The 26671-nt window shown below is 48.9% G+C and overlaps 1 protein-coding gene across 1 annotated transcript in view; it reads right to left on the bottom strand.

The window, feature by feature from the left end:
• KSR2 (kinase suppressor of ras 2) overlaps window positions 1-26671 on the bottom strand; it is a 364696-nt gene that overhangs the window by 79057 nt on the left and 258968 nt on the right. The window contains exons 6-7 of the mRNA XM_081802115.1: window positions 14144-14213; window positions 10723-10806 (exon numbers count right to left, since the gene is read on the bottom strand). Coding sequence (XP_081658241.1) covers window positions 10723-10806; window positions 14144-14213 — 154 coding nt within the window. The remainder of the gene's footprint in view (window positions 1-10722; window positions 10807-14143; window positions 14214-26671) is intronic.

Here is a 26671-nt window from a genome sequence, read left to right as displayed (position 1 = left end):
GACACAGAGGATGCCATGCGAACCTCCTAAACTTTTTTTTTTAACTTTCAGAGCCAATAGGATAAGCTTCAGTTCTCGAGAAAAGTTGCTTACATGGAATATCTCGTTGCCCAGAGGAGCTGCTAGCTAAATGAGACATCCTGTCCATCTGAAAATTAAATATGTGAATTTATCTTGAGGGCAAGATATGGGTCTTCCTCATCTTTATAGCTCCCGTTCCTTGTGCCCCTTTCAATGCCTGGTCTGCTGGCTGGTTTGCAAAAATGCTGAATAAACACTACAGACAGGGAGGGACAGAAAGGGACAGACAAAGGAAGGAAGGGCAGTGGGAAAGCCATCACACACCACTGGTGTATGGGAGTGAACAGCCTCTATCAAAAGGCTTCTTGAAATGATTCCTGCATTGTTACAAATGGTATCCCCCGCCGTTTATGAAATGCAGGTGTGTCCCTGTCTGCATCCCTTCTCGCTGCCCTCCCTCTCTCCCTCCCCCAACGTGAGGGCAGGACAGGGTTTGGCCAGAAGCACACCAGACTTGCATGGACCTTGCCTGGGGAACTGTGGGGGACAAATATGACCCCTTTAGGAGCAGCTTTGTTGTTTCCTTAATGGACTTGTCATGTGCCCCAGCAGCCCTGTGGGGCAGATGTGAGCCCAGAGCCCTGGGATCAGAATGCTAGTCTTCCCTGAAGAGGCGGGCAAGACTCCTGCTGGTGAACACAGTCCCCTATCCATTTCAAATGGTTCATTGAGCTACTGTAATCAATTTACGAGAAGTTGGCTCCAAGCAGCCCAACTCCCCAAGCCCACCTTTCTCTTGTCCACACCAGCTTGCTTGGCAATCCATCTGAGCAGGGCACAGCCTTTCCTTCCCAAGGGCCAATGGTGTGTTTTAAAAACCCAGCCCCCAACATCTGATGGAGAGAACGTTAAAGAAACACCAACTTTGGGCCAGGTGCTCTTGCATAACGTGTTTGCTCTGAACAACAGTACCATGAAAGGTGGATACCATCACGCCCATTTCAAAGTCAGGAAGACTGAGGCTCAGTAAGCGGCCCAGTCAGACAGACAGTAAAGGGCAGAGTGGGAATCATTCATTCATTCACACACCCAAAACATGATTGCCTTCCCCCTGCTGTGTGAGGTTCTGGCTGTGTGTCATAAGACAGGGCAAGAATTCTTTCTTCAATCATCTCTCTTGCAAATATTTAGCATGGAGCTCGCCATCCAGGTATGTGAACCCATCTCTTAACTATTTTAAGCATGAACATCTCTCTACTCATCCCAGTGTCTCAGAGCTGCCTCCTAAAAGGATCCCCCGGTGGACCGGAACTGGGTTCTCGGGGCCTTGGGTTGGCAAGAACCACTTTCCCTCCTGAAGTTCCTTTGGAGATCTATGCCACCAACAAATGTTTACTGAGCACTTTCTATGTGCCAAGTACGTATGTGCTAACTCTGGAGGTACAAAGAGTGAACAACATAGACACAGCCCTACCCTCAACCAGTTTAAAGTCCCGGTCAGAGAGACAGACAGGTACGTAGCCCAATACAACATAGTTATGTTATATGGAATGACGGTAGAGGACAGGGTGTGGCACTTTGGACCTGAGGGAAGTCCAGGAGGGCTTCCTGTAGGAAGTGGCAACTGAACTGAGCCTGAAGGATAAATGGGAGCTAGCCGAAGTGCGCAAAAGAGATCCAGGCAGGAGCAATAAAAGGCAGTTCAAAGATGTGTTGATTAGTGGGCAGGAGGCCTGCCGCAGGGGTAGACAGCTCAATGAAGCTGGAGCTCTGGGTGTGAGGAGGGAGATCGTGAGAGGGCTGGAAGGACAGATGAGCAAGGGATGGTGCTGTGTATCATCGTGAGCCTGGATTTGCCCTGAGAGCAAGAGAGAACCAAGGAAGGATTTTAAACAGGGAGGTGAAGGCTAGATCAGCATTTTGGAAAGCCTCCCCTCTGGCAGCAGATAGCTACAATTCAAGAGCATCCCTCACTCATTATCTCTCTGACTTCCTGCCTCTGTTTTCTTTTTCCCAGGTCACGGCATTAAGTGCTCCTCAAGGCTTCTCGCAAAATCACTAAACCAAATCATTGCCCCCTTTACCATGGGGCTTGTTTCATTGAATACCCCAACTGAGCAGTTTTGTCTCATCTTGGTTCCCCTGTGGTCTCTCATTTGAGCTGATGCTTCTAGAAATGCCCTCATATGCTCTCAGTGGAGGATATCAAAACACTTCTTCCCCTCCCTGCTGACAACTCAGTGAGGCTGAGCTCTTTGGCCTACGACTGGGTTAGAAAAAAAAAAACAAAAAAACCCCAACAACAGAAACGAACAAAGTTGGTGGGGAGTGTTAACATATAAATCATACTGCAAGCTCCAGCAAAATAATGAACAATGTTTAGGAAAACCCAGCACTTCTCTTTGTAAGAGAATACAGCGCAGGAAAGCTGTGCATTTATTAGCTGTTGGAGATGTCCCCCTTCGCATCCTGCAACTTTCCCCAAGAGAGGACAAAGTGACCACAGAGTCTTCTTGGCTCCCAGGACTTGGAGGTGCTCATCAAAACACAAAGACCAGTTGGCCATCTTTCAGTTCAAGAAATCGGGGATAGGATAGCAGGCTGGGGAAGGAGGAGGAAAAGATGATCAGCTCTGGTCCAGGGTCAGGTTGAGAACAGATGTTCATCTTCCATTCTGCCTCTTTGATTCAAGGAGAAGCTGAGTGGGGGCTACCGTTTGTGGCTGGCCTACTACATGACTGGCCCTTTGCAAAGTGATTAAGAGTCTGGGATCTTGAATCAGAGATACTGGTGGTTCGATGAGCAGATCTACTTACTGGGAGAATTTCCGTTTCATCATCTATAAAATGGGGATGAACAGACCCTACCTTCCATGGTTGTTGCAAGAGTTACATGAGATCATGCATGAAAAGTGTTTAGCAAAATGTCCAGCACTTAGTAAGCCCTTAATACATGATATCATCGGCACCATCATCATCACATTCAATGCCCACCTTGGCATCCAGTAGAATTATAACCCTCCTTCCCCTAACAACTGTAACTGGACCCAAAGTTTTGCATATAATAGGTAAAAACTCATATAAGGGACCACAAATTCCCATTATGATTGTTGCAAAAACAGAAATGTTTCTATTAATGGAAAAGTAAGTTCAGGCTTTAAGCTGGTGATCTCTGAAATGCATGCTCATAATTATATCCTGCCAATATCCTGTGTGTTGTACAAATTCCTGAAGCGTCCAGGAACTTTGCAGCAGCTGTGACATCAGTGCTGATCATCTCCCCAGTTTTTCCAGGGTGGGGAAAATTAGCGCAGCCAGTCGCTCAAACCAACCATGGCTTATTTCGCACTTCTAGCTAGCGCATCACCTGTGGCTGGAGTCACTGTACAAAGCCAGGACATTTTCAGATAAAACATTGTGTTTTGAAGCAGAAACACAGGTTAGGAGAACATACGGGGCAAGAAAGGAACCGAGAAGCGCAGAAAAGCCAAGTGAAAAAGATCCAGTAACAGAGCAAAACTGGATAGAGGAGTGCACGGCTCATTTAAATGAAAATTAACAAAGTGACAGCTTACAGAAAAAGAAGGAAGTGCAAGCATGCCCAGCCAGGCTACTGAAGGTAGGAGGAAGGATGTACATAAAGGGCTTCCAAACACTGGAATAAAGTGGAAATCCTGCGCTGCTTATCTCAGTTTTCCCAGCTCTCTCTTTACCTTTCCAAGGAAATACTTATGGGTCTCACCCCTACTGAAATGGGCAGTGACCTAGATTGGAACATATGAAATGTTTCTACTTGCAGAGATCTGCCCCGACCTACCTGGGTCGCCTGGGACATGGGACTTTCAGTGCTAACCCCCAGAAAGTCCCAGGCACACTGAGATGTTTGATCACTTTGTTGACTATTTCAGTAATGGCATTCTAACGCTGACCCTCTAGAACTAAATAATGTCTACCTCAGTCCCACTGGTGGGCAGTGACTGATTCGTTATCTATACCAGCTGTTCTCCACCAAGGGCAACTTTGCTCCCCCTGGGAAGATCTGGCAATGTCTGGGGACACTTTTGGTTGTCACAACTGGGATGGGGTGTGTGTCTGTGTGTGTGTGTTGGGGGTGCTCCTGGCATCTGGTGGGGGGAGCCAGCCATGCTGCTCAGCATCCTGCAATGCCCAGGACAGCCACCCAGACAAAGAATTATTGGGACCCAAATTTCAACAGTGCCGAGGTTGAGAAATGTTGATATAAATGCTTGAACATGTCCCCTAAGAAGCGGGATGGTTCAGAAAATCCCAAAAGACAAATGGGGAAGAAGCGCTACAGAAAAAGAGAGAATGTGCTAAATTTTCCGGAACTTTGACCACGTATCAACCCAGGGAGGTGATTTAGCAAGTAGTAGGTTTCTCTTCCTACTTTGCATTAATAGAAAATCAGTTTCTACAACTAAAAAATGCTGAACGATTTATTGAAAGATTCTGATTTGAGGGAATCCCCAAGCCATAATGTGATCCGTGCACTCACATGTCTTATCACATCACACGAATGGTTCAGCCTCATTTTATCTCAGAGAGGTTTAGAAACTTCCCCAGAATCACATAGCTGGGAAGTGGCCGAGCCAGGACCCGAACTCAGCTCTCTCTGGCTCCAGGGTGTGCATCCAGCTGTCATTTTATGGTAAAACAACCAAGTTGGGTTCCCTTGATGCAGATCCTGAGATGGATGTTCTCGTGAGCGATATATGGAGGGAGTTCTCCAAGAAAGACTGATTCCATTGTAGGGGGAGCTGGATAGGAAATGGGGGAGAAGCTAAGCAAAGATGCAGTTTCAAGTGACTCTAGTCTCAGCCTGATCCTTCTGGGGCTCTAGACTGTGAATTGGACCACAAAGGGTGTCTGCCCTGAGGCAAGCAAGCTGGCCTTCTGTAACACCTGCCCCAGCGAGTGCCCGGCTCTGAGCCAGTGGGGGAGGGGGAGGCTTCCTCCCAGGCACCTCGGGGTGAGGCGGCTGCAATCCCCCAAGAGCAAACCTCCAGGGGAGGTCTCATGTTTGAGCTGTTAGCAGCAGCACCCACAGCTGCTGGTAAATGAGGTCACTGGGAATATGAGCAGGACATCCAGACATACATGGATGGGGAAGGTGGTGCTCTGTGGTCACTAGCTTCATCATCCTGTCTTCAAAGTAGGGGAGTGAGTACTCCTCCCTGGTCTTCGAGAAAAATGAGTCTTAGCAGCTGCAAGGCATTCTGACACCCAAGCCCCTCCTGTCTCAGGCTGTAAGAGCAGGTGACTCAGAGAACATCAGAACCCCTGGCTTCTGCCTCCCACTTGACTGCCAGAAGGAAAGGCCACCCTGACACCAGCATTGTCCTCCCCAAGGCCTTGCCCTTGGAAACCGACACCCTCCAGCAAGATGACAGCTCCAGCGCCCAGGGAATGGGGCTGGACGGGGAGCGAGGGGTCCCTACTTCCCAGGCCCGGAACCACAGGGAGCAGCGCCCATGAGTCAGAGCGGCAGGGCCTGGTACTGCAGCTGCAGGGCAGACTGGGCGTTCTCGGGACCCCGCGCCCTGCCCAGTACGTGCAACTGCGCAATATGCTCAAGTCCATCTAAGCCCTGATCCAAGCTTTGCCCGTGCCGTGTCCTCACCCAGAACACCTTTCCCCCTGCTCCACTTAGCTAATTCCCACTCCTCCCTCAAGACTTCAAAGGCTACCAGGAGGGCCTCCCCTCCTCCCCTGATGTGCATGATGTATCCCCCCAGCCAGCCCGGTGTAGCCTGGGCACCTCCCCCTGCAGTAATAATTAACCTACCTGGTTCACCTCCCCCTTCTACATCCATGTTCCTCACTTAACGCTTCAGTGCAAATCTGAATCCTCTGGGAGGCTTATTAAAAATGGAGGTTTCGAGGCCCTATCCCCTGCGTCTGGGCCTGGAAGTCTTGGGAGAGGCTCAGACAATTTTAAGCAACCGTGTCTCTGGGTACGCTGTCCCTAACCAGAACCATAGCACACTCTAAAAACAGAGTGGGGGGAGGGGGGCTAAAACACACACAAGAGACAGACAATTCAAATGCTTCTCCACTGGCAGTTTTGGAAGATGTCCCCTCCTTTCCACACGCAGTCCCTGCAGTTAAAAAACAAAAAAACAAAAAAACCCCTTGGTTCAAACTTGTTTCCAAGAGCACAAGCCACCCGAATTCACCACCGTGCACTTTCCTGTAAGAAATGCAGATAGGGGTGGACAGGTTTCCTAGGACCCAGACCTCAGCTCTGCAGAAACCTGTGGAAAGACCCCGAAAAGGAGGAAAGATGCAGATAATGCATGACCAAGAGCTGGGAAACCCATCAGCATCTTCCTGCAGCTGAATCCACAGTCATCAGACAATACGTGGATTGTGCTGACATCCGACCACTTAGAACGAAACTCCATTCCGCGCTCATGAACCTATTAGATGAAAAGTCCTCAATTTAGATAACTGCAAATTGCTTTCTGAGCATAATTTCCTATTAGTTCGCTAATCTCTCTATTCAGAACGCCAACAAGACAGCTGATGATAATTCCGGAGGAAGTGGCCATTAAGCCGAAGGAGGAGGAAAGGGGGTTAGACATTCGCAAGTATCCTGGCTTCCTGGGTGGGGGAGTACCCCAAAATTAATCCATAAAGTTAGTAACAGTATTAGCTTTAGTGTATGATGTTCTCATAATGCACCAGGTACTGGGCTGAGCATTTTACCTTACTTACCTCACTTAGGGTTTTTTTGTTTGTTTCTGTTTGTGGGTTTTTTTTTTTTTTTTAACAATCTAGTGAGGTAGATATTATTTTCCTCTTTCAACAGAAGAAGAAATGGGGCTCAGAAGTGGTGACACCCAGCTGTTAGTAGCAGAGTCAGGGTTCAAATGCAGGTGTGTGTCTGACCTACAACCCCGGGTTCCAATCATGCCTTATCCTTTTGGCTTATCACACAAATATTTACTGGATGAATGTACTGGAGAGATGATGATGAACAAGACTCAAGTTTACAGAATGAGGCCAAGAAATGAAATAACACAAAAGCTTACAAAATAGTTAGCAAAAATGACCAGTCTATAAAAACCAAAAAAAAAAACAAACCCAAAACCAAAAAAATAAAAAAAACCACCACCAACAACAAACAAACAACAAAACCCCAAAAAACAAACCTCATATACTGAAATATCAGGCTGGAAAATAAAGTTTGATTTTGTCAAACTACTACTTCTTTGTAGAGTAGTGCTTCTCAAAATGTGGTCCCAGGACCAGCAGCATCAGCATCACCTGGGAACTCCAAATTCTAGGGCTCCACCCAAGACCTGCTGCATCAGAGACTCTGGGCCATGCCCAGGAATCTGTGTTTTAACAAACTCTCCAGGGGATTCTGATACATACTCGAGTTTGAGACTCCTGATATAGACAAAGAAAATCCTCTCTAAAAGGAATTTGGAGATCACTCAGAGAAGTGCTTCTCAAACCTTAATGTGTACAAGAATCACCAGGACAATCTTAAAATGCAGATTCTGATACAGCAGGTTTGGGCAGAGTCTGAGAGTCTGCATTTCTAGCCAGCTCGCAGGTGATGTTGATGCTGCTGGTCCAGGGACCACACGTGGAGTCGCATGGGTCCAATCCAATCCTTTTCACCCAAGGAGCTTCTGGTGATAACCGAACCAGCAATGCTTTAGGTTTCAAAAAAAAATCATCGTCTTCAGAGCAGATTCAAACCTATGCCTCTGGGATGATTCAGAACCACAAGAAATGACCTGTATCATGGCACTTCCTCTCTTCACTGCTTTGTTCTCCTTCGCACTTAGCATCCTCTGAACAGAGAGATGATCTATTTCACTGGTTTGTATATTGTCCCTCCCCTCCCCTAGCATGTAAGTTCCATGAAGGCAGGAGTCTTGTGTGTTTTAGTCACTGTGATTTTCCTTCTGTCTAGAACTGCGCCTGGCCCATAGTAGGTTCTCAATAAACAGCTGAGCAAATGAACAGTTTTTTTTTTTTTTTTTCTAAAAAGCTGCTTCCTGGTTCTTGGTGCCACTGCTCTGGGGTGTCATCCATCTGTCATGGCTCTTTATGCACTCACTTCAGTTCCACCGAAATTCATTTCTCTAGAGGTGCATCTTCCCCAAGCTCTGTTGTGACTACACAAGCACAAAATTGCTGTAGTTACACAAGTGTCAAAAAACTGGAAGCGGGCGCCTGGGTGGCTCAGTTGGTTAAGCGACTGCCTTCGGCTCAGGTCATGATCCTGGAGTCCCGGGATCGAGTCCCGCATCGGGCTCCCTGCTCGGCGGGGAGTCTGCTTCTCCCTCTGACCCTCCCCCCTCTCATGTGTTCTCTCTCATTCTCTCTCTCTCAAATAAATAAATAAAATCTTAAAAAAAAAAAAAAAACTGGAAGCATGCTGGACCTTCATAGCAACTATAGACTCTGCTGAGTCTATAGTTCTTCCGTTCTGGAAGCTTCTCTAAGAGCTGAGCAAATTGGTGAGATCAACAGTGCAATCCAACCATGGCCTGAATTCTGCTTCTTACACACCAGGAGCCATTTCTGCACAAGGTGGAGTGAGGATGGATGTTCTTTGACAGAACATGGTCACCTGGGGCGAGAACATTTCATTGGCTCCTTCCCACAGGCCTATGGAGGGGGCCAGCATCACACCCACTTTACAGATTGGAAAACGGATCCCCGAGATGACTGACAAGTCGCTCGCTCAAGCTCATACAGGAATGCAGTGGAGCTGGGACTCACACTCAGTTCTGGCTGCTTCCAAAGCCTGTGCTTCTCCCCCAGGACTCCATCCCTCCCCCAACCCCTGGCAGGATCTGAGTCTTTGTTCATTACTTCTAGAACAGAGAGCAAGAGCAAAGGCCGCCTCAGAGTTCCGCCTCTAGGGCTGAAAATTAAAACGGCTCAGGAAGTGTTCAGCCTCACTGACTCCTGGCTGCGTCCCTGTCACCTAATTACCTGACTTCAAAGCCTCTGCTTGGCAGGTGTGAGGATGTGAGAGCTGCCTCTTCCCCTCAGAACATGGTGTGACTACACCCGGGTGAGACAGGCCCCAGAGCAGCTGGTGTGTGGGGAATATCAGACAGCCTTCACGTGGACCCGAGGGCCCGGCCTCGAGCCTCTCGGAGTCAGAAAGCCAGGGGTCACCATCCCGAGGGCTCACCTGAGAGCCAGGGTCTAGGGAAGACCAAGATGGGGATGCAGGCCTCCAAACGGTAATGCTGGGTCATTTCTTCCCACCGCCCCTCATGCCTGGGAGCTTATGGCCTCTTAGGGTTGGAACTCATTAATCCTCCCCAACTCCAGGAGGGAAGGGAGCTCAGCCTTACCTCCGTTACTCAGGTGAGACACCCAGGCGGGGCGGGGAGGGGGGGGGAGAGTGAGCGCTCACCACCGCTGCTGTCCCCTCCCACCAAGGGGCAGGGATGCAGGGGGGCCAGAAGGAGCCCAAAGGGGAGTTGCCCGCCTGGGCTGGACAAGGAAAGAGGGATTCCTACATTCTTTTTAAGAATGGTTCCTATGAAGCAGACAGAGCTACTTCCCTGTGTCACTCTGAGATACAGTTAAATGTTATTGACAGTCTTAACAGGAATCGGGCCAGAGAGGTATTTCACACACGTTTATGGAAGGAGCGAGGGAGGCCAGGCAGAAAGGCATTTGAGACCTCTGACAGAGGACAGAACTCTGAGCCTGGTGCCATGCTGTGTCCTTGAGTGCTGATTCATTGGATGCTAATCACCACATCAGCCAGGTATGATGATTATTCCTTTCATGCAGATTAAAAACAAAAAACAATGAGGAACAGAAATGTGAGGCGACTTGCCCAAGGTCACACAGCTAGAACGGACCAGAGCCAGGATTTGAACCCATCTTAGTCTGACTCCAGAGTCCATGTTGGACATCACATTTTTTCTCCTACTTCCCCGCCTTTTGCCGGCCATGAACTGGCATGGGTACGTGTGAGTGGGGGAGCTTTGCGTGGCCGAGCCTTCCTAACCAGAGCTGGAGACCAACATGATGCCACAGAGGGGAGAGGAGTTCGGGGTCAGGGCTGTGTGACCTCAGGCAGGGGGCTTATCCTGGCCGAGACTCAGCTTTCATGCCTGTAAAATGGGGAGAATCAGAATAACTCCCTCGGAGGAGAAAAAAATAAAGGAAGAAAAGACTTTACAAATTCTAACTCAGGAATTGGCAAACCACAGCTGAGGAGCCAAAGCCAGCCCACAGCGTATTTTTGTAAATAAGGTGTTATTGGAATAAATAAATGTGTCACACTCGTTTTTTGGCGTATTGTCTCTTCAGCCACGTGGTAGCGCTGAGTAGTTGTAACAGAGACCCTCGGGTCCGCAGAGCCTAAAGTATTTACTATCTGGTCAACTAGACAAAAAGTGTGCCAACCCCTAATCTTAGATGCTACGAATATGCAAATATCACTGGGCCTCAGCAGACAGTGGGCTACATTTCCCACACCATCCATCAGCTCTGGTTCTTACTCCGAATTGCTCCCCTTGGCCCCTTGCCCAGAGGCAGAGGTTCACTTAAGACACGGTTCTGAAACATGGAGCAAGCGATCCTCCCGAGAACCAAGAAACCAAACTTCTGTAAGCTCTTTCAAAGCCCAGCATGGTTCTCATGGACATCAGGCACCAGGAAAACATTTCTGAATGCAGCCACTTACTTGCAATTTTTACACTTGAGGCCAAAAAGCATTCCTTTCCCACAGACGGTGCACGTCTGAGACATCCAGTACTTGGTGGAAAACCTGTGGAAAAGAGACAGAAAACGTTCAAGGGCAAGGTGGTGGTGACAGGGCTATCTCTAGAAGGATGAGCCGCTTACAGGGTAAGCACACAGGCCCTGGATTCTAGTCTTGCTTCTTCCAAGATGTGTGACTTCATCAAGTTGTTCAGACCACTGGAGCCTCAGTCTCCCTATCTGCAGGTTGGGGATGATAACCAACGTCACAGGTTGCTGGGAGGACCCAACAAGCCATGCTCGTCAAGGGCCTCACACTGCCTGGCACATAGTAAGGGCTCACTCAACTGGGTTGTGACTTTATTATTACCTGGACATCCGTGACAGTCCTTCATTAATTCAACAAGTCCTGCCTGGTGGCCGGCTATATGCCGAATTCAGTTCTGGGACAGAGCGATGGATGAGGCTAGAACTGTCCTCAGAGAACCACAAAGCAAGGCGGAGCCTCCCATGAGTCCAGCAGACCCAGCCCCCCCTCACTGCCCATCACATCATCTGGGGAGCTTTGATGGGGGCCTCCCCCTCCCCTCAGAAGAGCTGAGGCCTCAAACTTGAGAAGCAGAGTCCCCAAAGTGAAAGCCCTTGCAGACGGTAAGCTCATCTTCCTCCCCCGTCACCACCGCTTGCTGCAAACGCAAGGCAGTTTGGACAGCTCGGATAGCTAGGAAGCAGGAACCAGCAGGAACAGAGGTGCATTACGTTAACTTCCCCGGGGCTCCCGCTGCTGCTGGGGTGCTTTCTTCCCCCAAGAGATACCATGAGGCAGTGGGGCTGGCCCCAGAAAAGTATTGAAGGTTGCCGGGTCAGAGTTAATTTTCATTTTCAATTTTTGCTACCTTCTGCAGGAGTTGTATCTAATCTCCACTGCCTCCGAGTGTCAAAATGAAAATCAGAAGTGATTATGTAACTTGGTGCTTGAGAATTTTGAGGGTAAGGTTGCATCCTTCTGCTGTACCAACGTGCTTGATTTGGGTCAGTCACCCTCCAAGTGGGACCAGCCGCAGCCCAAAGCCTGCATATTGAAGCAAATAGCAATATTCGGAACAGAGACTCTTGCGACTAAGGAAACTCCCTCTCCAGTTCTGGACTAGGGGGGTGGTTCAGTCTTTTTCTGCCCCTTCCACGGGGCCAGCAAGTTTGGCAAGGCCTACTTTGTGCCATTTGGCAGCTCTTGGGAATGAACAGAATAGGCTCGTGGTTCCCCACCCCCCCTCCAGCCAGTAGTGTGGGGACAGAGGGCAGGCAGCATGTGCCTTGTAGCCTGGAGTTCTCTTTTCCTTTCCAGTCCTCTCCCATCTCTGGGATCAGCTCTCTCTCCTCCTGAGCTCTGGCTGAGGTGACTCTGAGGACAGTGGATGGAATGGGATTTTAATTTCATTTCTTCACCAAGGCTGGGGTGAGTCTAGGTCTCCTCCGCCTGGCATGGAGCCCGGGGAGAAACGTAGCGTGAGACAAAAGAGTAACAGGGCATCCCAAGTCCCGGCTCCTCTAAGAAGACATTCCTGATGCCCAAGATCACCATCCTTCCTTTGGGAATCAGTATTTCAATATGAGGTACCACCAGATCTAACACCAGGTTGCTAGAGCCGCGGGATGAGGCTGAGCCAGAAGGCAAGGTTGAGCTAGGGGCAGGGTCAATCCAGGGGTGAAGCCGACCAGGGGTGTGGCCAATACAGGATGGAGCTAAGCAGGGGTGTAGCCAACCCACGGTGGAGCTGAGCCAGATATGGGGTCAATCCAGAGGTGGAGCTGAGTCAGGAGTATGGCCAATCCAGGGGCGGAGCTGAGCCAGAGGCAGGACAAATTCAAGGGTGGAGCTGAGCTAGGGGTGTGGCCAATCCGGAGGCGGAGTTGAGCCAGGGGTGTGGCCAATTCGGAGGTGGAGCTGCGCCAGGGGTAGGGCCAATCCTGAAGGTGGGACCAATCCAGGGGTGGAGCTGAGCCAGGGGTGTGGCCAATCCAGAGGTGGGACCAATCCAGGGGTGGAGCTGAGCCAGGGGTGTGGCCAATCCAGAGGCGGGACCAATTCAGGGGTGGAACTGAGCCGGGGGCAAGTGGGAAAGCAAACAGAAAAGGCCCTTCTTTTTGATGCTTTACTCCCCGCATCTCTCTGCCTGACCATTGACGCGTGTATCACGTATTTCTCACTGCTTCCTCTACCGTTTCCTCATTTGAGTCTTAACAACTATCGTGTCAACACGTTTCTTTCAACAACTGTTGACGAGGTGCCATTCCAGGAGAGTGTGCTCATTCCCGCCCCAGGGGGGCATGGCCGCCCCCCGCCCCCATGGCGATGTGTCTACCCCTGATACCGCTCCCGCTTGTAGCCCCGCTCGCACATACTGTCGCGGTCTGTTAGCCGTCTAGCCCTCCACCGGACCGCGAGCTCCCCAAGGGCACAGGCCCTAGGTCTTGCGCGGTGCTGCTTCCCAGGCACAGAAATGCCCTACAAATACCAGCGCAGAGAATCCGTGAATGAGTGAACAGGTCCCTCAGCTAGCTCCCAGAGGCCTCCGTACAAAGAATACTCTGAGCAGCAGTGTCCAAAGAACACAGAGTGTGGAGGTCAATTAGCTTGTAGGCCCATCACTTAATCGTGCAGGGCCTCAGTTTCCCTATCTGTCAAAGGGACATGACCACACTTGGGCTACTTACCCCACTGAGCTTGTGAGGAGACTAAGATAATGACATAAAATGTAGAAAGTTAAATCTGGAAAGTTAAAGAACTTCTTATAAGGGATGTTTAGTAGGTCCAAGTCTCCTTCCCGAAAGGACAGGTGTACCCCTGGGGAGCTTATGTCCATGGACCCAACAAGGCTGGAGCTCTGGACTGACCTACACCTCAGCGGAGTTCAGTATGAGTGCAGTATGCAATCCCGTCTTCTGGGTGGAGAGAGCCAAAAATTAGGATGTAAAGCCTTTGTCTTGACAATGATACCGTTTACTGAGTGATTATTATGCGCCCTTTGCTTGGCACTTGACATATATTATCTCATTTGATCCTCATGACACACCTATGGGTAGGCAGAATTATCTGATGAGAAAACTGAGCCTCAGAGAGGTTAAGTAACTTCCTCAAGGTTGCAAAGCTTTACTAGCTAGGATTGGAACACAGGAAAGTTGGAATCCAAAGCCCTGGCTTTTAACCATTATATGCTGATTTTACAAGGGCCAAGGTTAATAAGATGCCACAATGAGGGTTCACTTGGCAGAGGAGAGAGGGGCCTGGTGATACAGGAGCCTGAGCAGAATATCTGCCCAGCCTTTCCCACTCCGGCGGCCAGAGATCCCAGCCTTCACTGTGCTGGGAGGCGGGCACTGATGCCCACGGGAATCCAGCCTACCTGTGCTTGATGGAGTTGCCGAGGTCTCTGCGAGGGATCTGCGGGGACCAGCGCGGCACGGACAGTGTGTCTGCAGGGAGAGAAGAGAGGAGGAGAAGAGCCGGTTACACAGAAAGTCAGAGGACGGGGCGGGCTCCAGCCGAGCCCTGGAAGGAAGAGGGAGCCTCGCTGGCTTCAGTGACCACCACCAGCATTCGCTAAACCAAAGCCAAACGGAACACCGGTTTAACATGTGTTACTTTGACTGAAGCAAGGTCCCCTGGGCAGGGCAGCCAGGGAGTGCCTTGAAAGAAGCCAGCTGTGGAAAGAATAAAAATGAGCACTGCTTCCATTTATGGAGTGCTTACTGTATGCCAGGCATGTGGCAAGTGACTCACATGCTTTAGCTTGTTACATGCTCAAAACGACCCAAAAGAAAGGGGTTGTTAGCATCCCCACCCTACAGACAACACAATTGAGGCTTGGAGCAAGGAAGTCATTGGTACAAGGTCATACACCTTGGAGGCTGCAGAGCAGCTGTGAATCCAGACTTGAGAGACTCTAGAGCACATGCCCTTGTGTGCAAAGTTCTAACGCGGTAGATTCCAAATGCCAGGCATGCATGTCTTCAGAGAACCACAAAGCAAGGCGGAGCCTCCCGTGAGTCCAGCAGACCCAGCCCCCCTCACTGCCCATCACATCATCTGGGGTGTGAAAGTGGGGGCCACTTTCCCAGTTTTGTCATGTCCCGTATGGCCCATAAAGTTATTTACTTACTATATTAAGTTAACTCTTTTTATTTGTTTAAATACACTTATTTTAAAAGCACACTCTATATTGAAAACTAATATCACTTTCTGTATATTGTCAGTAATTATTTAAAATATGTCCAACCACATACCATCTAAACTCATGTTAAAATAAGTGGACGGAGGACTGGCTGGGTGGCTCAGTCAGTTAAGTGTCTGAGTCTTGATTTCAGCTCAGGTCATGATCTCAGGGTTGTGAGATCGAGCCCCGTGTCAGGCTCCGTGCTGGGCGTGGAGCCTGCTTAAGATTCTCTCTCCCTCTCCCTCTGCCCCACTTCTCTCTAAAATAAATAAATAAATAAATAAGTGGATGGATTGAGTAGCAAATGGAAGAGTGAGTGGATGGATGGATAGATGGATGGGTAAATGGACTGGTAAGTGAGTGGATGGAAGGATGGATGGATGAATGTTTGGATAGGTGGGTGGATGGTCAGATGAGTGGGTAGATGGACAGATGGGTAGGTGGGTGGTTGGATGAATGGATGGATGGATGGATACATGGATTGGTAGGTGGATGGGTGGATGGGTGGATGGATGGGTGGATGAATATTTGGATAGTTGGGTGGACAAGTGGTTGGATAAGTTGGATGGAAAGATAAATGAGTAGGTAGATGGATAGGTGGGTAGGTAGGTGGTTGGAATGGTAGATGGGCAGATGGATGGATGGATTGATGAATGGAGGGGGTGGATGAATTGGTAGGTGGGTAGATGTATGTACGGATGGATAGATAGATAGATTGATGGATGAATGGGAATGAGGAAGAAACAATAAATCACACAGACTTAAGACTGGGTGCCTGTCCCCATCTGGTCTTTCCTCTCATGCCTTAAGCTAAATCCCAGGGACCTCTGCTATCACTCCACCTCTGTCTGAGTTCTGGGACTTCTCCCGCAGATGCTGAGCACCAGCCGCCACCTTCGGTCCACCACCTCGAGGGCCCCAAGGAGGTGTGAAACAACAGCAGAAGTGAAGCCGCGCTGCGTGTGAGATCTCCACCAGCGAGGGAGACAGGAAGCCAGTGGCCAACCCACACACCAGCTCTCCTTTCTCAGGCCAGATAGATGGAGCCAGCTCCCTGTTTTCAGAGCTACAAACACACACCTACCCCATTTTTCACAGCCATTGTTCCGGAGTGGTGTGTTCACTGGGAGCTGAACTGATCAGGGAGCATTTAAACCCCAACCCATTCTTCTCTCTTCTGTCTAATGACACTGTTAACAGCCATCTGAAAGCTGTTTCCAGAACCCCAATTCTGCCCTTGTAAAGGTGGGACCCTTTCTGGGAGAGCTAGTGATTTTCCAGGCCCGAAGGGCAGAGAAAAGCCACGCAAGAAACAGCATGATATATCAATTAGCATCATAGCTGGTGGAATTTCCTCCAGTTTAACTAAAAGCTAAATGTCACCCAATCCAAGCCATTTTGCCACTCGTTTCAGTTTCCAAGGGAAACAAAAAAGACAAAGAAAAAACTATTTTAAAAAAGAGCGAAAGAGAGCATTCTTTCCATTCCCAGCTCCTTTGGGGACTTAAGTCTGATTTAGGACGACGGATGCTACTTGTGAACTCCTTAAAATGCTTTCTCCAGCGCCAGGGCAGGTGCAGATGGGACAGCTGGGCTGGAGAGAAAGCGTTAGTTAGCTCAGATACACAGCCTCCTCGTGGGGAATCTACAAAACTAGGAGTGCCAAATGGGCTTTATCTCATGGGACAGTCGTAGTAGCTGTCTAGAAAAGCGTGTTGAGAAAGATTCTGAAGCCCAATAGGAAAGAACACCGAGACTGATCAGCAATGCCCTCCATGAGTGAAGAATAAGGTAGAACCAACAAGTCTGTGTATATGTGCCCCTCCTACAAGGACCGGGACCCCAGCCTCATCTTTGCATCACCAAGAGCAAAGTAAGTCTTCCTATATGTGTGCTGAGTCCAAGCAGATTATGATGGAAGCACTGAGTTAATTGATCGCTCACTATGTGTTAGGCATTAGGCTGTGCAGTGTAGACGTGGAAATTATGTCTCTGTGCAATCAGTGTTCTCATTATTCCCTACAAGACACAGGGGCTCAGAGAAATGCAGGAATATGCTAGAGGTCACACAGCTAGGCACCAGCAGAACCTCATGGAGTAATTCTGCCATTGGTCATAAGTCCTGCAAAAGCCCTTTCACCAGTATTCTCAACCAAAGTGACTTTTGCCTCCCAGGGGACACTGGGCAATATCTGGAGATAATTCTGGTTGTCACAGTGGGGTTGGGAAGTGTTATTGGCACCGGGTGGGTAGAGGCCAAGGATTCGGCTCAACAACCTACAACGCGCAGGCCAGCACCAACATCAAAGAATTAACCAGCCCCAAATGTCGAAAGTGCCAAGGCTGAGAAGCCCTGATCTAGATATTTTCTACTCCCCTAGCCACCTCACATCCCCCCCGCACCAACCCCAAGCAATCAAGATGGTACTTGTGAGGCTCAAGTCAGCAGAGAACAAATCCTCTTTTATTATAAGCACATCTCACTTTTAGATTCATATCCCAGTTATGCTGTTATTCTCAATTACAGCACCTTCTCAAGAAGTAGAAGTCATTAAGTTTAGTTCTTTGGTTTCATTTCTTGATATCTGGTTGAAGGGGTGAAGTCTGTCAATTACATAGCGGTCACAACGTCATTAGTCTCATGCAATAATAACCAGCACATGGCTTCGAACATGGGTGTGCAGATCTGAACTTTGAGATCCTCTCTTTACTTTCTTCCTGTGGATTTCATTAAACTTGCCAACTCGAGCCTAAAAGCAAAGGAAAACTGTTTAAAGGGAAGGGGGGGGGTGGAAATCTATGAAAATCCAGGCCTTATCATAACAGAGAAGGCAAACAGCATTTACAGCAATTAAACTGATACAGAAACTTCTGTTTAACAATCAAAGCGCCTATTAAGATGTCTCCAGAGCTGAACAAAAGCTTCTTTTCTACTCTAATTTTCTGATAACAAGTCATGCAGACATGGAGACAGAATTGTGCGTGTCCCTGGTGCCTTCAGTCCCAGGAGTAGAATAATAGAAATCTCTTCTCAGATGTTTTCATTTCCAGTGCACAGAAAGGGGGTGTTGGAGGGAAGGAGGATTCTTCTCCCCTCCCGTAGGTCCCTGTCTATGCCCTCTCAGCCGTTCCTCCGTACAGAAAGGGGATAAACCAGGAGCCTCGGTCTTCAAAATCCCCTCGGGAGCCAGACGGACAGACAGAAGCCCCGACAGAAGGAACTGGCGTTAATAAAGCTTTCGCATTATGTACAGCTTTGAAAAGAGAAGCTCGGGCTCTGACCTGGCGGGCAGGAACTCAGGCCAACAGAAGAGTCAGGTGTGCAGAAAATATTTAAAAACATTTAACACAGAGACACCAGGTAAAAACGGGACGATAAAGCAAAGGAAGAGGAGGAGAAAAAGTAAGAGAAAAAAAAGATGCTGAAGATGAAGACAAAGAAGAAAAGAAATGAGAAAAATAATAATAGATATGCTTTTTGTTGAGCAATATGGTGTGCCAAGCACTATTACCAAATAAACCCTTTCTGTACATTACCTCATATAATCCATCCACTGCAGCCTATGATGCATGGAACATAGCAGCTGTTAGGATTAGCCCCATCTCACCAACAAGTAAATCAGGAAGTTACACCATTTCCCCAAGGTCACACAGCAAATAAAGGCCAGGACTGGGGTTTTTAATTCAGGTCACAGAGCTTGGGTTCAATAAATGATGGCCACTTTCATCCCCATTTCATAGACGGGAACACTGAGGCTTAGAAGCAATATGCGATCGTCCATAGCTAGTGACTGAGTTGGGATTTGAACCACAGAGAAGAACAAACTGGATGCTTCTTCTGGAGCATCCGGACGGCTCTCCAGATACATGGAGTTCAACCCATCCTAGAGTGTCCCTGCCCCCCTACCTCTGTCTAGGAAGAGCAAAGGAACACTGACCCTTATACGCTCAGAGAAGAGCTGCCAGAGGCCTGGCAGGTGGTGTCCTAGTATGCTGTTCATTTTAGCTGTCACCCCTGCAGTTAGCCAGCAATATTTTCACTCGTGAAATCATGCCCACACCCCTCCCCCAAGATGTCCTAATCCCTGGAACATGTAAGTAAGTCGCCTAACAGGCAGAAGAGATTCTGCAGATGTGATTAAATTAAGGATTACCCAAGCGGGCCCGATGTAATCATGAGTCCTTATGTGGGCAAGAGGGAGGCAGGAGGGTCTGAGTTAGTGGAGGAGATGTGACAGTCGCTGGCTGTGAGGATGGAAAGGGCCAACAGCCAAGGAAGCTAGAAAAGGCAAGAGAACGGATTCTCCCCTGGAGCTTCCAGAAGGTACCAACTATGCCGACACACCTGGACTTCAGCCCTGGGAGACCGATTTTGGACGTCTAATCCCCCAAACTGTAAGGCAATAAATTTTCTGAGCCTGGAGTCAGATAGTGAGTAAACGAATAAAAACCGAACGTAAGTTCAGACAGTAATACATTTCGTAAGAGAAATAAAACACAGACTTTGGGATTTGTTTTAACGTGACGGGAACCCCCGAGTATATTAGAACAGAGTGTGGATGGTGGGGGGTGGGGGGGGGGGTGGTCTCACTCATTGAAGAGCTCCCTCTGGTGGCCAAGCGGAGAACAGCCCGCCTGGCTGGGACAAAAATAGGAGTGCCCCCCCCACCTTTGCCGGCCCTCCTCCCCTATCCTCCAACTCCCCACCCACAGCGGGGTCCAAATCATCAGCCCTGACCCTTACAAGGCCATTCTTTTCCTAGCCCAGGGCTTTCCCACTTGAGCTGTCATGATCTCAGTTGCAGCACACCAATAAAAAATCCACACCCCAGAGTAATAAGTCCGCTGCCTGGATGGGAGCAACGCTTGGTCTTATTTATCGGTATGAATCCCAAGCGGGGATAGGCCTCTTGGAGCCGTTTCTTCACTTAATCCAAACAATCCTATGAGGTTGTATTCCTAGTTTAGAAGTAAGGAAAATGAAAACGTTAATTGTTCAAAGTCCCACAGCGAGTATTTGGCGTACTTTGGGATTAAACTCAGTTTTCTTGCATCCCTACACCACACTATCTTCCGATAGCATCTCCTTCTGAGGCGAGTGTGAGAATTATTGTTTAAGTGATTCAGTCCTGGAGCTAGAAAGGACCGCAAGAAGCTCTCTGTTGCAGCCTCTGGGCCTCTCAACCCTTTCGGATAGAAGCTACACTAGTCTTAAAGGTTTCCATGGAGATAAAGACCTCTGAGCACAGAAAACTATTAATAATCACAGCTAACATTAGTTGAGCACCTACTGCATGGCAGGGCTCAGATTAAGTGCTTTAGATGTATTATTTCATTTAATCTTCGTAACTCCATCTTCGCTAGGAGAGCTGGGGCTTGAGCGAGGCAGTCAACCCCGAGAGCTCATCCTCAGAAACACCACAAATAACAAGGAAGTTCCAAGCTGCCCTTAAGCTTCCTCTGGCCCAGGGGCATGACAGCCTGAGTGAGTTCTTAACAACAGTGCTACATTCAGATCAAGTAGCAAATTCTTTGGGCTCAAAGATACCAGAAACTAATAAAACTTAGGCCATGAAACTTTTCTTGTGGGGTCACAGGCCAGTCGCCAGCTAAAATCCCCCCGGATTTATCCAAGGGGCCAACCAATCCTTGGCTAAAGCTGCTCACGATATTCTTCACATAGCAGGGAATATCTATTTGCTTTAATATCCAATTCAAATAGATCACATCTAAAAGTTTTTTAATTATGTGCCGTCTCTAAAGGTTACAGTTCCGTGGTGCTTCGAAGCCAAATTGGGTTTCTTTGTGTATTTGAATATCATTCTCTCCCCAAGACAACTACAAGATCAAAATTTCATTATTTAAGGCCCTTGATGGCTATGGCCTCCAGGGAGCCACCTGGTGCTGGTCAGTGTCTACATAAGACCGCCCAGGTGCCACATCACAGGGTAGGAAACAGGTGGTGGCGGGGTGGGGGGGGTACTGACACTGGTTAGAGATGCGAGGGGTGAGCAAGGACAGTGCTATTTGCTCCTGATTTAAGAGACCTTTCAGAGGAGAGTCAGGGATTCCCATGGCATTGAGTCAAAACAAAGAGCCTGGCGAAGCTGTCTAGAAATAGGAGGACTGCAGGAATGGAGGTATCAAGGCCACACCAATCCACATGTGTATGGCTTTTTTTTTTTTTTTAAAGATTTTATTTATTTATTTGACAGAGAGAGAGAGACAGCGAGAGAGGGAGCACAAGCAGGGGGAGTGGGAGAGGGAGAAGCAGGCTTCCCGCGGAGCAGGGAGCCCGATGCGGGGCTCGATCCCAGGACCCTGGGATCATGACCTGAGCCGAAGGCAGACGCTTAATGACTGAGCCACCCAGGCGCCCCATGTACAGCGTTTAAACTAGTGACAAGGCCCCTGAACGTGGACCTCCTTTGGAGACAGAGAAACCTACTTTATTTCTGAACAGGAAGGGTTTCCTGGTCATCAACTGCCCACTGGAGTGTGGGACTCTGCGGTGAGCAGACCCTGAGTTCAGAGTCAGCTCTGCCGCTTCCTCGCTAGGAGGCTTGGGGCACTTTTACCTTTGAGTCTCCTTTTGTCTCCTGGGAAAAGGGAGTCAGAAGATCTCCCTCACAGACTTGCTAGGAAGATGAGTAGGAGTAATGTAGTTGGACAAGGGCTCAGCTGAGTGGTTACTATTGCCTCTAGGATTCACACACCAGTTAGAACAGGACAAAGCTCTCCAAGGACGAAGGCTGAATGCCTGGCTTGGCACACGATGACCCCCAGGCCCCATCCAGCCCATCACCTGCTTTTGTAGGTAGAGCTTGATCAGCACTCTGTCGCACCCACTCATTTGCATATCGTCTGTGACTGCTTCCATGTTAGGAAGGCAGAGTTAAGTCACTGTGACAGAGAGGGTATGGCCCGCAAAGCCAAAAATAATGATCACCCGGCCCTTTATAGGAAAAGTGTGTCAACCCCTAATTTAGGGCTGTGTAACTCATTTCCTTGGCTGATGAACAGAGAGATTTTTCCTCCCTTTTCCCCACCAGTTTTATTGAGGAGTACCTGACAAATAAAATTGTAAGATATTTAAAGTATACCATGTGATTATTCGGTATACGTATCCGTTGTGAAAGATTTTTTTCTCTAAAGCCAGAAGACCTGGACTGTAGATCTACTGCCACTTACCCGGCGTGAATCCTTGGACAAATGCCCTGCCCTCTCCAAGCCAAAATGTGCATGACCGCTTGGGGGCGTCCCTCTGCTCACCTCATCCTAGCACCCTCTGGGCTGTGTCATTTTAATGCCCATTTTACAGAAGAGAGGAGGGGGGCACAGTAGCACCAATAAGCAGTCCAGCTAAGATTCTAACTCACCAGTCTCACCCAAGCCTGTGCTCTTCCTAGCCCTCCCTGTCTTCTGGTAGAATAATCCATGAGGAGGCAAGGTCTCTGATTACCTGCCACCGCTGAAATCCATGTCAGCTTGTGAAAGCAGAGGGGAAGGAAAATCAAGTCTCTCCTCTCGCCACTTCTGACTGGGCTAATTAACATGATTATCCAGTTGTCACTTCATCAAGGCAGAGAGAAGACCTCGAGGATGCGTAAGTTACAGTTGGAGGGGTGGTACTGCAGGTCATGGCCAAGGGGGAGAGACGGAAAAGTGGCTTCTGGAGAGTGTCTCCAGGTAGAAGCCTATCTCAGTAGGACAGATGAGCAGTCAGGGCACTGAGCAAAAGCAAATGGTAGCACAGCAGACAGAGGGCTGGTATGTGGGGCCAAGAGACAGGAAAGTGCAGACACAGGGTAGGAGGGGAAGACAGGACAGGGAGTCCCAATCAAAGTTCTCCACACCCATTCTTCCTGGCCCCAGGTTACAAATTTTTTTTTTTTTAAATTATTGAAGCCAGACTGGAAGCACCTTCAAGATCTAGTGGACAAACTAAAATCATTCTCTCCCTTTAAAAAGGCCATCGCCACCTTGGGTCGGAGTCCTGGCAGGTCCCTGCCGAGCTGGGATCCCCTGAATTGCCCACTAATCAGTGGGTGGACGGCAATGCCATCACTTGGTCTCCCGGAGAGGGACGTGAATCCTGGAGTCATCACCTGTGATTTATTTCAGCCCCCTCAGTGGCCTCAATTAAATTTCACTGCTGGTAAAGGAAGAGAGGATGGCTGAGGAATTTAATTACATTTTATAATGTGCTCACTGCTGAATTTATTAAAGTGTATCAAGGATTTTTAACCTCGTAACCAAACAATGGGAGACCCGGGTGCCACGCGAGTAATTATCTTCCTTGTGGGGATGATGGATGGGGAATCCAAGATGTTAACAGTAGGGTGGGGATGCGTGCGGGGAGAAGTGGGGGCTCATGGGGGGGCATGACAGGGAAAGTGGGCAATGGGTCTCTAATTCCATGAGCCACTACCCCACGGATTGGAGCAGGGGGGTGGCATTAATGATCAATCTTCCCTCGATCCTAAAAATAAGACGTATCAGGAAACCTGTCTTTCTTCTTCTCGTATCCCTACCCCAAACCCTCCCCTCGAATTTTCTCTTGATATAATTTTTCTGCTGTAGTGTAGAAAGAGGAGGAGGGGGATCATCTTGAAATGTCAAAAGTGACTTATATAAGAAGATAATAAAATTAAAACACAAAATGGGAATAAAATCTTATCTAGAAATCTAGAAGAATCTCATTAGGATAATGGGCCCACCTTGGTTTATTTGGGAAATAAATTATCAATAAGGAAATATGTGCTGTGGAGTTTGGTATATGTGTGTTGGGGGTGATGTGGGTTCCTTAAATATGATCCTGAGAGTGGGCTTGGTGTATCCATAATCATTGTCTCGAGGACCTTTGTTATAGGTTATATCTACCACTCAAGTGACAGAGAAAGGTCAGATGGAGAGGAAGAATATGCTGATCCTGGCCAAAGAGGACAAAAATGCCCCACGCATCTGGAAGGCAGAAGGACAGAGGTAAGGGCCAATGTGGGCTCCAAACTGCTCATGGCCCCATTGCTGTCTCCAGCCCCCACTCAGCCCTCCCTAAGTCCCATTCACACCATGGATCTGCTATTTTCCACCTCCCACCTTCAAAGATGCTGTTCTCCCTTTCTAGAACATGCTTCAGTAGCCCCTCCCCAATGCCCTTAGCCTGACTCATGCAACTCCTCTTCCAAGATCCAGCTCAAGCGTGGCTCCTCCAGGAAGCCCTCCCTGAATGCACGGGGAGGGGGGCAATTCCCCTGCCATGACCCTCTCGTAGCATCCTGTGTTTATCCCTCCAGGTCAGTTGCCTCATCACATGGAGAGCCTCTGCTTAGGAATCTGTTCTCCCCACCACCCTTGACCATGAGTTCCTGCAGAATAGGAGCAGCTAATGATTCATCTTTATGTGTCCAGTGTTCCATGAAGAGTTTGGCTTAGAGCAGAGAGGTGAATGTTTTCCTTGCTAACTCCAGCAAAAATAAGCCAGCAACCCAACCCTCTGAATGAAAGCTTCACTTCTTCACACCCTGCACGGCCAGGGCCAGTCAGGGGTCCTGGGAAGCGAGGAACCCTACTCTGCCCCAGCCTTCAAGCTCTGACCTAGGGCTGGGACCTCAACTGGGGCAGCAGACCAAACAGAGCCCGTCTGCCCAAACATGGAGCCCAGCACTTCCTCTCCCAAACATTTCCCCACTTGCCCAGGGTTTCCTCAGCTCCCCCAGCGTTGGGACCCCTGGACCATTTTCAGCTCCTCCTGACTCCTGCCGATAATGGGAATCACTGACACAGTCCCTCCTGAGGGCAGACTTGCCATGTATGTCAATTTGTACATTCAATCCTCTTAGGCACCCTTCAGAGAGGTCTAGTATTGCTCCCATTTTACAGAGGAAGAAACTGAGGCTCTGAGAGCCTCCAACAGAAAAGCAGAGTGATCAAAAGAATGGGGTTTGGAGTTAGGGACCAGGGTTATTGTCCCGTTTCCACCCCTAACTGTTTCTCTGAGCTGCAGTGTTAGTAAAACTGATAAGGGCTAATGTAGACTGGGCATTGCCCAAGTCACTTCCCAACACTGTCAGCACGCTGGAATCATGTGATGCCTGAGCTCCCATGCCACATTGTGGTTTAATGCAGGGGTCAGCAAACCCTGACCCCTGGGCCATGCATCTGGCCCCTCAGCCTCTTTTGTAAATAAAGTTTTATTGGCACACAGACACGCCCAGTATCTACGGCTGCCTCTGCACTATAAGGACAGAGTTGAGTAGCCATGACAGAGACATAGGGCCTGCAAAGCCTAAAATATTTACTATCTGGCTCTGCTGTGAAGTGTGCTGACCTTTGATTTAACTGTGCTGGGGTATGGCCTGGCTTTGAAAATTTTATTTATTTATTTATAAAGATTTTATTTATTTACTGGACAGAGAGAGACACAGGGAGAGAGGGAACACAAGCAGGGGGAGTGGGAGAGGGAGAAGCAGGCTTCTCGCGGAGCAGGGAGCCCGATGCGGGGCCCGATCCCAGGAACCCGGGAATCATGACCTGAGCTGAAGGCAGATGCTTAACCGACTGAGCCACCCAGGCGCCCCTGGCTTTGAAAATTTTAAAAAAGGTCTCCAGGTAATACCAATGTGCAGTCAAGTTTGGGTACCCCGTGGCCTAAGTGTTTGACATGTGTTTGCTCACTGACTGTAATAACCATGTCTCTTTCATTCCCTCCTGCATCCTCAGCAGCTAGCACAATGATGGGCAGAGTGGCACTTCCACAGATGTTTACTGAATGAATGAATGAATGAATGAATGAGTGAGTGAGTGAATGACCAGCCAGCCCTGTGAGTTAAATACAATGATCTCGTTTTGCAAATGGAGAAACTGAGGCTGGGGGTCAGCTAAGGAAAATGTTCTCCTGGGATTTGAATCTAGATCTCCTTAACTGGGGAGCCCCATTTGTGAGCATTATGGTCTCTCTTCAGATAATGAGGAAGAGAGCCCATTAGCAAAGTCGGTAAGAGGGTCTTCTTGTGCACCCTTCCTGGGAGAGGCGCCCGGAGAAGAGGCAACCTGGAGACCCAGAGAACAACGCAGAGCCACCTTGGACCTCGCAGATACAGGACCTGTCTCCTTGACCTGAAGGAAAATGCTAATTGGAAGAGGCTGGCTTACTGTGCCAAGCTCAGGCTTAAATGAGGACAAAACAAGAGTTGACAGACAGAGGCCCCACACTGCCATCACCACAAATGTCTCTGTGAACAGAGAAAAACAGGCAGCCCTGTGCTCCACCAATTTCAATTGTAAATGGTCTCAAGTTGAAATAAACCAACAGAAACAGCAGTATCAGTGACAGGCGTGGGGTAGGGAAGGGTGGGGGACACGCAGACCACGGGCTGGAATCTACAAGTTGGACTTGACATCTGGACCCAGAGACGGATGACAGGACACGTTTGTGGACTGCAATGCAGGCAACCCAGAGGCCCAAGCCTCCTCTTTTTTTTTAAGATTTTATTTATTTGCGAGAGAGAGAATGAGAGACAGAGAGCATGAGCGGGAGGAGGGTCAGAGGGAGAAGCAGACTCCCTGCTGAGCAGGGAGCCTGATGTGGGACTCGATCCCGGGACTCCAGGATCATGACCTGAGCCGAAGGCAGTTGCTTAACCGACTGAGCCACCCAGGCGCCCCATGATCTCAAGGTCTTGAGATTGATCCCCACATCAGGCTCCACATTCAGTG

Source organism: Leptonychotes weddellii, chromosome 13 (assembly GCF_054177405.1).
Source record: "Leptonychotes weddellii isolate Sample4059 chromosome 13, ASM5417740v2, whole genome shotgun sequence".
NCBI lineage: Eukaryota > Metazoa > Chordata > Mammalia > Carnivora > Phocidae > Leptonychotes > Leptonychotes weddellii.
Note: the sequence above shows the minus strand (reverse complement) of the source record. Positions and strands in the feature narration are given on the sequence as shown.